Source organism: Hakea prostrata, chromosome 1 (genome assembly GCF_041222555.1).
Source record: "Hakea prostrata isolate BN-2017 chromosome 1, UWA_Hpros_2, whole genome shotgun sequence".
Lineage (NCBI taxonomy): Eukaryota > Viridiplantae > Streptophyta > Magnoliopsida > Proteales > Proteaceae > Hakea > Hakea prostrata.
In genome coordinates this window covers 29,312,340-29,325,978 of record NC_142600.1, presented here as the reverse complement: position 1 = coordinate 29,325,978, position 13,639 = coordinate 29,312,340, and the positions used below count along the sequence as shown (strand labels likewise).

At 39.6% G+C, this 13,639-nt stretch overlaps 1 protein-coding gene across 2 annotated transcripts in view; it reads left to right on the top strand.

The window, feature by feature from the left end:
• Positions 1-13,639, top strand: part of LOC149028663 (putative transmembrane GTPase FZO-like, chloroplastic) — a 29,033-nt gene that overhangs the window by 7,298 nt on the left and 8,096 nt on the right. For both annotated transcript variants that reach the window (XR_016170402.1, XM_089138609.1), the window contains exons 4-8: positions 1,852-2,049; positions 2,529-2,660; positions 7,210-7,296; positions 7,586-8,002; positions 8,135-8,302. Coding sequence is in view for 1 of the 2 variants with exons in the window: in XM_089138609.1 (XP_088994735.1) it covers positions 1,852-2,049; positions 2,529-2,660; positions 7,210-7,296; positions 7,586-8,002; positions 8,135-8,302 (1,002 nt within the window). In the remaining variant the exon portion in view is untranslated. The remainder of the gene's footprint in view (positions 1-1,851; positions 2,050-2,528; positions 2,661-7,209; positions 7,297-7,585; positions 8,003-8,134; positions 8,303-13,639) is intronic.

Genomic DNA, 13,639 nt, shown 5'->3' with positions numbered 1-13,639 from the left:
ATTTCTATTCTACTTGTACTCTTTTACTAATATAAACTAAGTCTGACTGTGTATTTGACAAATTTATAAGTTCTCAGACCATTCAACGCTTATCACTCCTTACTAGAGACATCCTTGATCATCTATTGTACATGACCATACCACCTTGACTCTCTTTGAGCTTGTCTTTGGGCAACTCCTAACTCCCAATACCGCTCTAAAAGGTTCATTCTTTACTTCACTTTTTCTAGAATTCCACATGTCCATCTTAACATCTTCATCTTTGCAGCACATTGCTTATCAATATGAAAAATTTTAACTGTTCACTTTGCCATACATCACTGCTAATCATACAATACTCTGGCAACGTTTCTCCTCATCTAGCTCACTTTAATTCTTAGGGAAACATCATCCTCTATTTCTTCTTCTTTATTTATGAGACCCTAGATATCTGAATTACTCACTTTTGATATCTCTCTTTCTTTAATTTGTTCCATGTTAGTGTCCATTATAGTGTGACTAAAGTTGCACATCATATATTTCATCTTCGTTACACAAATCCTAAAGCCTCTTGTTTCCAGGGTTGATCTTTGTAGCTTTCTACAACTCTCAATTAGGATTAAGCCTGTTGCAGTCTCATCCACCAAAACAATTGGCGAAGAGCATACACCATGGGACTTCGTCATAGATGCTCTTAGTTAGGTTGTCCTGGCCCTAAAGGGGAATTCTTGGAATTTCTTCTTCAGAGTTTCCTTTCTTGAAAATTCTGTTCTTTTTTTCCTGGTTTACATCTTCCTCTCTCTATATTTTTGGATTGGCTATTTAAAGTAAGAAAGTTTTTGCTGATGAATTAAGGTTTTTGTTGGCACAAAATAGGTGGTTTTGCTGGTGAAGATCCAAATTACTGGTGAAACTGCAACTCACCAGTGAACAACGGTTTTCTTTTTCACTGGTGAATGTACAATTTGCTGGCAACAATAGCACCTTTGCAGCCTTCCCACTTTTTACTATTTTCAGGACTGCTATTGTTCAAGAAGGGTGAACAATACTTCTTGAGTTGAACTGAGGTTAGGCTTTACCAAGCGACAATGTTTGAACAGAGCCTTTAGGAAGGCAAAATCTAGTGTCTAAAATTAGCTGTTCTAAAGATTCTCCTTACCCTTTAGTAATGATAAATACCTTGAGCAAAAAGGAGCATGGTCATTATGGGGTATTGCTAGTGCACAGTCATGTAAGAGCATGTTTGACACTTCACATCCTTCGGCCATTAGGGGGCATAATTGGTAGACAACGCTACCTACTCCCATCCAACATGGGAAGTAATGTCCATGTTCATGCATGTCCCTGCAGGAAGCATTTCACCTCTTCTACATAAACAAGATAGGATGGCAAGTCGTGGTGTTTAAACAACATAAACAACCTATTTGAGCTTTGCCCTTCTCAACTATGCATCTTTTTTAATAATGTCTCCTTGCTCAATATCCATTCACCATTTATGGAGTATAAGTTGAGATACAAACATCCTATGACATTCTAGATCATGGCATGACCGTAAATTACATCTTGCATTGAATGCCATTTCCCTCCCCATTCACACACAAAAAAAATTGTGGAATTTGCTGAACTTCATGCATTGTATACTTTGATTTAAAAATCTGGTGGATTCACTTCACGAGGTCCCTATTTCCCCTTTGGTATGCTTTGACTGTATCCAATAGTAACTGTTTGTCATGCTTCAAACTCATAATGTGCATTAAGAGGTTGGAAATACTTGACTGTCATTCTGTGACTCTACTGTCCTCTATGGCCCGGAAAATTTTCTTCGTGTTGCCACTTTTCTGCTTTCCTAATGTAATCTTCTTGGTATTTTAGGGTGAATTTAACTCTGGTAAATCTACTTTTATCAATGCGCTCCTTGGAAGGAGGTACCTAAAAGAAGGAGTTGTTCCTACAACTAATGAGATCACTTTGTTACGTTATTCTGAGTTGGATTCTCATGGGCCAGAACGTTGTGAAAGGCAGCCAGATGGACTGTCTGTATGCTCCCTGCCCGCTCCAATACTTAAAGAAGTAAGCCACTTGTGCATTCCAAATATTATGATTGTGAAATGTTTGTTTTATTTGTTGATCTGTGCAAATTCTTGGATGACTACTTGGCTACTGCAGCTTTATGTATGAGCCAATCCGTTTTAATGTCTAAGTGTATTTCCATTATTTATTTCTTTTGTTTTTTAATTTTTTTACTTTCAATGTGCTTTTGTTTTGCCCCACAAACTCTGGTTGTGCGGAAGCCTTTGGCACCGGGTTCGCCCTATTTCTTTTATGTGCTTTTGTTTTGTGCCCTACAGTACATGGGGAATAAATTTCTTCATTTTTTGATTTGTACTGGATTCTTGTGAGGTTCCATATTCACCATTTAACTATCATAGATTCTATATTAATGTTTGCCTTTTTTCTTTTAAATTTTCATTTATTTTTATTAGATAATGTTTTCATATGCTGATGACTTTGCTTGATGATGTTAACCTTTTAGTCTCTTGGTGACGCAGATGAACCTTGTTGATACACCGGGAACTAATGTGATTCTCCAAAGGCAACAACGCCTTACTGAAGAGTTTGTGCCACGTGCTGATTTGATTCTTTTTGTCATTTCTGCTGATCGACCATTTACTGAAAGTGAGGTAAGAGTCATTTGATCAGATGCACTTGCCAAAGCAGCATTCATGCTAGCAAGGTTCTCTACAACCATGGAATAGAGTTTTTCTCAAATACAATAAAACAGTACTTTCGTATGTGATCTTGAAGTACTCATCTGATAAGATCCTTCTAATACCTTAGAAAATCAATACTAAAATGCAAGAAATTAACGAGATAGAGCTGGTTTTAATGGTGCCAGTCACCTCCACACCCAAAGGTGTTCCTTAGCCTACGGCTGCCCAAGAACTCTCATAAAACATTCGATCCCCCTCCACTCTATTATCCCTCTATTTATCACCCCTTAACTAACCCTAATTCCCTCTCTCTCCTCCACATGGCCTCATCCTAGGGCCCTAACACTACCGGCCCCTCGAAAATCACCTTGTCCTCAAGGTGATGGAATTTTTTAAAGTTCAATCGTCGTATGCTTGCCGCATAATCGTAGTAATTGACGTGCCCTCCTTGGCAGCCCACAGATCCCAAATCCAAATAATTCAAAACTGTCTATACAGAGAAAAAGCTTTGAAGCTTCATCGAACACGCCATGAATAGCCAGAGGAGCTGGGCTCAGCCGAAAACCATGAACAACAAGCCCCTTACAGATCACAACACCTGCTGTAATGAGTTGTGCATCAATATAGGGATGAATGGCTTTCAATGGATAGCCGCCATTTTCTCTAGATGTGCAGAGGAAGCGATCAACTGCAGGGCATTCCATGCATTTCCCTGCATACTGTGCAACCAAAAAAGTAGAGATACAATTCACTCCCAAGTTCCAAAGTTGCACAAGAGTCCCGTACACTCAGCAAGAAGCACATATCGTCAACTTGGGGTGTTCGATTGAAAATAAAGAGAAGTGGGTGTGCTGATTTCACCGCTGCAACTTTGCCTACCGTGAACGAACGGAAGCAATGAAAAAAAAAACGTCTGTGCTTCATCGTTCAACAGATTCCTAAGTGCAGGATGTGAAGTAGGTAACCCATGAGCAAGAGTAGGGTAGATGATTTCACCAAGCGTCGAGTTCACAATCCTTGTTGGCGGAAGCTTGGGTAAAATAGCATCAGATGCAGGGGTCTTCCAGTCGGGCGGATTGCTTTTGTTGCCATCAACTAGATCGACGCCCAGCTCAACCTCCATTGCAGTCGCCTTTCTTCCTCCACCTCCACCTCCATCGTCAATAGCAGGTAAGTTTGAAGACGATGGTTTTCCCTTTTGTTGGTTTGGTCGAGCTGCTGGTTTGGTGAGACTATGGGTCAAATTGGTCTCCTGGTTGGGTTTTGGTCCATCTGAAATGTTTGGGTTCAAGGTAATGCTGAGGCTTGGGTTTTGGGTAAACAAAATGGGCCAGGCCCATATTTGATGGTTAAAAGGGGTGGGGTCCAAATACTTAAAACCATGGGTGAAGAGAAATGGGTTGATCATTGGTTTGATTAAAAGGATTGGGTTTTGGGTTATGAAACTGTAATGGGTTAAGACCATCTCATTTCATTAACCCATATTTCTTAACCCATTCAAAAGAATTATTTTGGGCCCGAAGTGGGTCTTTTAAATGGGTGGTGTCTACAGGTTAAGAGAAATGGGTTGGGCGTTGGTTTGGACTTTGGTTCATGAGAAGGGAATGGGCCCAAGGAGGTTTCTTTGGGAACCAAGCGGCCCAATCTTTAAATTTTGTTTGTTTGGGCCTATCTTTGAGACTAAGCGTACCTGTATTTGCCCCAAATAATACACTCTTTGGTCCATAGGGTGTGGACCAAACCCACAAACCAATTTAGGGCGAACCAAATGAACCTCGAAAACCCTCATATTCCAGTGTCTTCTTCCCCATTGTCTGCAAATAAACCCGTTGTCGCCTGAGGTCTTCCGCCGTGTTCTCTCATCTTCCCTTGATTCCTCTTCTTTTCACATTTGATCTAGCGGGATGATTTATCGCTGCTGCTACTTTAATCCGGTAGGTATCGATACCTGAACCTCTCCCTCTCTGCTTCTCTCTTCTCCATGCTCGGCGAGGAAAATTCTTAGCCACCATCGGATGTCTCATTCTTGTGTTGCTAGGCTTCATCTCTGTGCAATTCTCAGCATAAACTTTGGATTCATCATAGTGTCCCTTAGCATCGACTTCTATCTGATGGGTGTTCGCAACTGTGCTCGAATCTTAAAGTCTTCCCTTCACCAAAATCTTGCTGCAGAGCTGCTTTAAAGTGTGTCCAATCGAACACTGGCCAATTCTTTTGGTAAACCCACTCTAAGGCTTCTCCATCCAAATGTTGGAGAGCCACACTCAGTTGTTGCTCGTACCCAATGTGATTTGCCCAGCAGAAGAACAGTACCTCTATCAACCATTTCCGTGCACTTCCATCATCGGAAAACATCGACAAGGTCATCTCACCACCCTGGGATCGACACAGCTTTGATACCAGTTGATAAGATCCTTCTAATACCTTAGAAAATCAATACTAAAATGCAAGAAATTAACAAGATAGAGCTGGTTTTAATGGTGCCAGTCACCCCCACACCCAAAGGTGTTCCTCAGCCTACGGCTGCCCAAGAACTCTCATAAAACATTCGATCCCCTCCACTCTATTATCCCTCTATTTATCACCCCTTAACTAACCCTAACTCTCTCTCTCTCCTCCACATGGCCTCATCCTAGGGCCCTAACATCATCCCTCTCCATTGTGGGTACAAGGTAAATGAGTTTGTTAACAACACTGTAGGGCTTTTCATGGCCTGGTGACTGGAATGCTCATTGTCGACTGTAATTAAGGATGACATGTGACAAATTAGTCTCATTCTTGTTTATCAGATTTTTTATCTAAATAATTGCTTTATGCATACTAGTTTGTATTATTTCATGGTTGCTGTAATTCATATTTTTCTTATTGCGTGTGTATTTTGATTATTTTTTACTTGATATACCAAGTTGTGTTTGGTCTCTGTTCTAGCACTGTTCATTGTACTTGGATGCCCTTTATTAAGACTTCTTTTTGTTTTCCCTTGTTTTTCCTCCGTCAGGAACGTGGTGGGGGGGGGGGTCCAAAGAAAAGTTGCTTGCTCTCTTGCTTCTGATCCTGGAGATTATATCATTTTCGGTCCTCCATGAGATGAACCAGCAACGTCTTTTTGGTGGACAAAGCTACCCCGATTTCTCCTCTTCTCCTAGCTGTTTCCCTGCTATCCTAAAGTATTTTTTCAGCAGCACACAGTGGCACACCATAGGCCCTTCAATTCTGTCTCTCTCCCCCTCTAGATGCAGTAGAGTTTCCTTGGGTAGTTATTAATCCCATGTGGTCAATTTCAAAGTGACTGAGTCCAACCATGGTTGGTTGGTTCAGTAGGATATTTAAGAACTTCTATTTATTTATAAAATATTATTTGGGCTCTATTTTGGATTGAGTACATAGGAAGAGTGTTGAGCTTAGGAGTTGTTTTAGTTAGCAATTCTAGTATGGTTGCCTCATTGTAGGTCTTTTATGTTTTATTGTTTACATATGCTTGTAAGTTGTAACCAACTTATGGGGCAGGTTGGGAGAGTGAATTGAAATTTCAGTTTGTTGTCTCTTGAGTGTGCACTTTCTCTTCCCCCCCCCCCCGCGGTTCCACTCGTCCTCTTATCTGTGATGCATATCCTTCTTTTGAAATCTGTCTTCTTATCTTTGCATGTTTTCCTATGCCTGTTGATACCCTGTTCTAGAGGTACCTAATAGCCCCTCTTTTAGATTGTCTCTCTAATAGCCTGCTTTTCTCTCTTAGTACTCTGGGCGAGAGCACCTTAAACCTAAGCAATCTGAACCATTGAATCCTCTTCTCCAAAACCTGTTGCTGGGAGTTGCTCTGAAATAAAACTGGATCTAACTTGGCGCAGGTTCAGATTTTAAACCTCAAAGCCATTGCCTTGCTGGTTTGTGTGATCGTTTGGTGCATTTAAGGGGATCTTGATCACCGAATCATATCTTGAAATTTCAGGTCAGATGGACTGTATGATTGAGATCTTTCACCCGAAATCTTTCCTGGGTTCCTCTGTTTGATGATAGCTTTTAGCTGGTTTTAAGGTAGAAAATAAAAGATAAAAAAACAAAAGCCTACCATGGGTGTTTTTCAAAGAGATCCCCTTTTTAATACCGTAGAATACTCCTCCAGTCCATAGAAGACCTGTCCTAGTCTTTATTCCAAGGTTGCCCCTTATATACTACTTTAGTGTTACCGTAACTCAGTTTTTTCTTCCTCTTGACTTTGTTAGTGTGCCATCTGTTAATCACCGATGTGCAATCCACTTGATTATTTGAGTGGGTGTAGAATCTGAGTGGGCCCACATTGGACCTGAATAAGGTTTTCCATCAACTCTCTTACCCTTTGTTCTTTTTGATTCTTCTCCTCTGTGCTCTGTAGCCTTCTAGTTTCTTTCTGTGTATGCTCTTTTAATGGGGTTTTTAAGTCAGAGACATGTTATGATGTTGTGTGTAAAGTATGAAATATCTTTCTTCCCTGTTTTCTCTTCAAGATACTAATTTAATCATCATGCCTTGCACCTTTCAGGTTGCTTTTCTTCGTTATATTCAGCAGTGGAAAAAAAGAGTTGTTTTCGTATTGAATAAATCTGATATCTATCAGAGTAACAGTGAGGTAGGGGTTATGGGGTACTTCTCTCTCTCTCTCCCTCGCTCCCTCGCTCCCTCCCAATATGTGCACTTTCAGAAACTAAAACAATGCATATTGTCATGGTGTCACCAGTGGGACTTCAAAGGTCTGATCCCTATTTCTTTTTAAACCTAGTGAGGTTTAACAATGCATATTGTCACCAGTGGGACCATGGCCTGAAAGGATTTTGTTTTTAATGGATTTCTTTCTTTGATGTGTTTCTTCCCTTAAAATTGCTACATCTTGCTCATCCTTCTCTACAATTGGGTGCCAGTTTGAGGAAGCCATTGAATTCATTGAGGATAATGCTCAGGAGCTGTTGAATACAAAACATGTGACGTTATTTCCTGTATCTGCTCGGTCTGCACTTGAAATAAAACTCTCTGGTTCTTCAATTGTTGAAAAGGATTCTGATCAGAGAACCAATAGTTTCTTTGAGCTTGAAAAGTACTTGTTTAGTTTTTTAGATAGTTCAACGAGTAACGGGATGGAAAGAATGAAGCTTAAGCTTGAAACACCAATAAGTATTGCAGACCGGCTACTGTCTACTTGTGATGAACTTGTCAGACAATGCTCTGCGTCTGCCAATCAGGATATACTCTCAGTTGATAAAATCATTAATGGAGTTGAAGTTTATGCAATGAAGCTGGAAAGGGAGAGCCTTTCTTGGAAAAGACAGATCTTATTACTGGTATGTTATTTTGAAGTTAAGTGGACAGTTGTAAAAGTGTTTTCTTTGGATTCCTTAGAGCAATTTCTCTTACATTGTAACTTCAAGGTCATTTGGGAAAAATGAGCAATGTTAATTCAGATGTATGTGCAGGTTGATAACGCAAAATCACGTGTTCTGAAACTTACGGAATCTACTCTCCAATTATCAAATTTCAATATTGTTGCTTCCTACATCTTAAAAGGGGAGAATTCTGCTTTGTTGCCTACAACGTTGAGTGTTCAAGATGAAATTATTAGCCCTGCACTTTCTGATGCAAAGGTTAGTTTATGGTCCTTGGCTAACTAGAATCTGCCAAATCTGTCTCCAATAAGTACCAATGCATCTCTGTGTTATTTGGCATTTTCTAATAGTGGTAATTTGTGTTGGAAAGACTGATTTAGCAACTCATCAGTCATTGACTATGAGTTGGTCTGTTCATTCCTCCAAATGTCATCATCCTCCTTTCCCGTTATCAGTTGTCATTTAAAAAAGTAGAGACTATGAATTTAACAGTTCTTGCACATACTCATGAGAACTGAATTGCACATACTCTTGGAGAACAGAATATGCCATGACCAGTAATATTTCTACAAGGGAAAAGCACCGAGGGATTTCTGGTTTCAATACACAAAAGTTGAAATTTTACTCTAAGCTGCATTCTCTTTGAATTTGAAGGCATTTCCTAATTACTAAACACCTATAAAGAATCTATTGAGAATCCGAGTCTCTATGAAGGAAAAGTGATATAGTCCTAGACTGTTGGGAGATCAGCTAGAAAGCTAATATTTAAAATCTTCAATGAAGAGCCCCCCCCCCCCTTTTTTTTTATGTGTTGGGGGGAGCGGATTTAGGTTAAGTTTTTGGGAATTGGGAATCTGGAAAGTAAAGAGCGAGAGACTCTAATGTGTCAGCTGGTCAGGATGCAACAAACTTGAATGGTTTTGTTAGTAGAGTAGGGGGAGTAATTGATTAGAATTGGACTTAATTCTAATGGTTGGTTTTGGCTGGATGAATTTTAGGGTTTTCCAAGAAGAATTTGAGATGGGGGAAGTTCTGGTTTTGTAGTTGGTTTAGGCAGCAAAGGGGATTGAGTGTTGTTATTTGTTTGGCAATCATCTGGTCAAAGATTGGAAGGATTTTCATGGCTGGATAAAATGTAATTTTGGATTTATGGATTAAGAAGGTTAGAGATGGAATGGGAAGTTTCGGGTTTTGCCTGGACAGAATTCAACCAACTTTGGATCAAAGGCTAGGGGATGGAGAGGGTTATTGGAAGTCTGGAACCTGATTTGGAGATGGATTGATGGTTAATTGGTCTATGATGACTGAGTGATGGTGTGGGAAAATGAATATTAACGGGGAGAAGTTGGGGATTTGCTTTTAGAAGAAGAATTATGGGGCTGGAGATGCTTTAAGCTTACTGTTCTTGCTGAATTACCTTGACAGCAGATTGTTTAATGGAGAATGTCCTTGAACTTGCAAGAAATTTCAGCAACTTGTAGCAGAAGAAACTGTGTAAGAATGGGGATTTTTTTTTTGGGGGCGGGGAGAGTTGGGTTGGTCTGAGGAAGCAGATGGCCGCACAACCCTGCCGTGCCACTATCCTTCACATCGTAATAAAAAAATTCTTTCCATCGAGTCGTTTCTCATGCATGCTCCTATCACAATGTAAGACTAAAAAATTGACTCCATGAAAGGCGACAAGGCAAGGCAAGGCGATAGAGGGCAACAGAAACTAAGGCAACACCCAGGTTGCTTTGACCCAAAAATTGGCTGAGGGGCCTATGCAGATGCTTTGACAACCATGCTCCCATGCTAAAAAGGGAAGGCCTATAACCTGAGCCTTAAACCATTAGGTAACTTAAACTGACTAGGACATTGAACTATGCTCAAAACGGAATCAGTTATGACTTAAAGAGAACACTTCAGAACAACTTAAATTGAGCCACTGGTTCAAACCAGCCAAACTGGTACAATTTAAGACATAAAATAAGAATACCTAATTTTACAGACAACTTAATTACCCATAGTTTAGGCTCATAAAAGTGGTCTATTTCACAGAATACCCATGGGATAAAAGGCTCTTCACTTATAGAACTCAATCCTGGACTTATTCCTAAGAAAAGAAGCCCAGTTTGTTGATGAATCTGCTTCTAAAGGTCTGAATTACCCTCATTGAATAATCTAAGGACCTATGAATTTCTTTTTGGGAATAGTTTGCATACTGTTAGAAGGGTATAATTGGAAAGAAATATACCATTCGAGATTTAGCCCTTGCACTAAATCTTGAGAGAAGGATTTGGCGGAAGATAGAGTCCATATTGGACTCCATCAGGAGCTGGGAAGTTTCATTTTTCTGTGTCAATATTATTCTATTAAATATAGTGATTAATTTTGAGGTTTCTCACGTCGAGAGTGAGACCTCTTTCATTCTCTTCTCAGATCTTTTTCTTCCTCTCATTCTTGAGCTCTATTTCTCTCCATGTTTCTGGTTTACTAGGAATGACGCGTTGAAGACTATAGATGCCCAAGTCTTAGGATAAATGTTGAAGTCCATGGTGAGGAACATTGTTGACTTTGTTACCCTTTTTGACATAGTAAAGGAGTTATGGGATTACCTCAGTGTTTAGTATTATGGACAGAACAACCTTTCTTGCATCTATGAGGTTCCACAGTGTTTAGTATTATGGACAGAACAACCTTTCTTGCATCTATGAGGTTCCACAGGAGTTCTCTAGGGTTGATCAGAAGGGCATACCTTTGACCCAATATTTTGCAGATTAGAAGAGAATTAAATGAAGAATTGAATGCAATTCTACCTATTTCATCGGATGTGGCATAAGTGCAAAATCAGCAAGACAACTTGCAGTTTTGGGTTTTTTGGGAGGACTTGGGAAGGAATTTGACTCAATTAGGGCACAAATTCTAGGGGGAGATAAATTACCATTATTGTCTGAAACATTTTTAGAGTACTTTGTGTCTAGAAAGAAAATTCATATGAGTCTAGTTCCACCAATGACTCTGCATTGGCATCTTTTACTCTAAACCATAGCTTTAGTGGCGAGTCAAGTTCTGGAGCTCCTCGTGGGCTTGGAGGTGGAGGATCAGGCAGAAACCCCAATATCCAGGAAAATTTACAATGATCCACTGACACTACTAGGAATGTTAGGGCTTCTCACCACTATGGTCGTCTAGGTCATACACATGAGGTTTTTGTTGGAAGCTTTATGGCAAGTCACTGCAGGTTGCTAAAGTTGCATCATTAGAGTCGTCTGCTACCACTACTCCACGGTCAGATGGGAAGACTATGAAAATTTTGATAAAGAGTATGTTCGGTTCAGCGAGTTCCAGGCACTTTAGTCTCAATCTCCTACAACCACCTTTGTACAAATAGGTAATGCTACAACATGTGTGTTTACTTCTTGCCCCTGGATCATTGACTCTAGGGCATTTGACCATATGACTGGAGTCTCCAGTAACCTTTCATCCACCGTCTTCCATTTTGACCCTTGTTGATGGTTCCTATGCTAATGTTAAAGGCATAGGAACTGTTAATCTCACCCCCACTTTATCCTTATCCTTTGTTCTATACTTACCTGAGTTTCCTTTTTATTTATTATCTGTTCATAAATTGACCACTTATAATTGTTATGTTAGTTTTTTCCCTAGTTAATGTGTGTCTTAGGATCTTATGACGAAGAGGATGCTTGGTAGAGGCCATGAGTTAGAGGAGGGTTGTGCTTGTTTGACAACATTTCCTCGATTGCTTGTTCGAGCATGTCCACCCCTAACCAAATTCATTGCTATTTGGGCCATCCTTCGTTAGATAGTTTGAAATTATTAGATAAACGTCTTCGTTCCATTTCTTCTTTACCTTGTGAGTCGTGTCAATTGAGAAGATTCACCATGTGAGCTATCCCCCTCGGGTTAATAATTGGGTAGTTAACTCTTTTTTGTTCATTCTGATGTGTGGGGACCATATCTTGTTACTTCTACTTTGGAATTTCAATATTTTATTACTTTTTGGGGATGATTATTTGAGAGTTACATGGATATACCTGATGAAAAATTGTTCTAAATTGCTTGATTTTTTTTGTTCTTTTATGGCTGAAATCTATACAAATTTGGGGTGGTAATTAAGAGTCTTCATATTGACAATGCAAAGAGTATTTTTCCTCTCCATTTAACACATTTATGTTCTCAAATGACATTCTTCATCAATCTTCTAAAGTGGATACCTCACAATTTAATGGTGTGGCCGAACAGAAGAATCGTCATCTGATGGAAGTCATCCGCTCTTTATTGTTTAAAGTGTGGGTCCCTAAGTCCTTTTGGGTTGATGCTGTTCTAACTATTTGTTTTCTTATTAACCGAATGCCCTTGTCTATTCTGAATTTCGATAGGCGGTATCCCATATTACTTATTTTTCCTGCTAGTCCTTTGCATGAGTTGCCTCATGTATTTGAGAGTGCTTTTGTTAGGGACCACCTTCTTGAGTTGTCCAAGCTTGATCTAGAATGCCTTAAGTGCATGTTTGTTGGGTACTGTCGCACTCAAAATGGGTATCATTGTTATTCCTTTGAGTTTCGAAAATATTTTATCACTATTGATGTTTCATTCTTTGAATCTATTCCTTATTTCTTTGAACTCGTGACTATCTCCTCTATGGATGAGGATCTCCCTGTTATTGTTTCTTCACCTGTTACAACCCGGCCTTTGCTCCTACCATCCAGATGGAGACCAATATGTATATTAGCAACGTCCAACATCTACGACCCTTCCTGAACCTGTGGCTCCTCCACCCGTGGATCTTGTGGCAAGTCCCCTTGCTTCTGACCTTGATGTCCAATTACTCTCTGTAAAGGCACTCAAGTTGTGTTCAGTACCCTATCTCTAACTTTGTTTCCTATAATGATATTTCTTCTATTATTCATGCTTGTTTATTTACCATTAAGACTCACTCTCCTAAGTCTATGTTTGAAGCTTTGTGGAGCCCTGGGTGGACAACTACGATGACTGAGGAGCTGGCAGCCCTAGAGGAAAAACATACTTAGGAACTTGTTCCCTTGCCTCTTGTGAAAATTGCTATTGGATGCCGTTCGGTTTTTGCAATGAAAGTAAATCTTCATGGTACACTTGCTAGCATAGAAAAAAATTCGAAGAAAACTCAAGTTTTGACCAGGTGAAAATGGGAAACCTAGGTGGGAAACTGGAAAATTTCGAGGAAACTTAAAGACTTTTTTGTGCAAGTTTTGATAGGTTTTAGGGAGTATTTTAGGGTGGGACTCTGCATCTAAACTAATTAGAGTATAAAGAACACAATGGTTGTATTTTGCTAAAAAAATCAATGTAGATATGTCACTCAATGTACATAACATCAATGTAGAGTTGTCCGAGAAGTACACTATAAACTTAACTACCTAAGTACATAACATTCAATATATAATTTCTAACTTCAAAACATCAAATACAAAGTAACTAACAATAAAAGTAAAGTACAACTTAGTGCCAAGAGGAGCGCCAAGAGTGGATCCATCTTGTGAGCTGAGTAGTGCAATGCCTAGAACATCCTCTCCTCCAACCAACGAACATAGACATCTCATAACATTTTATGCT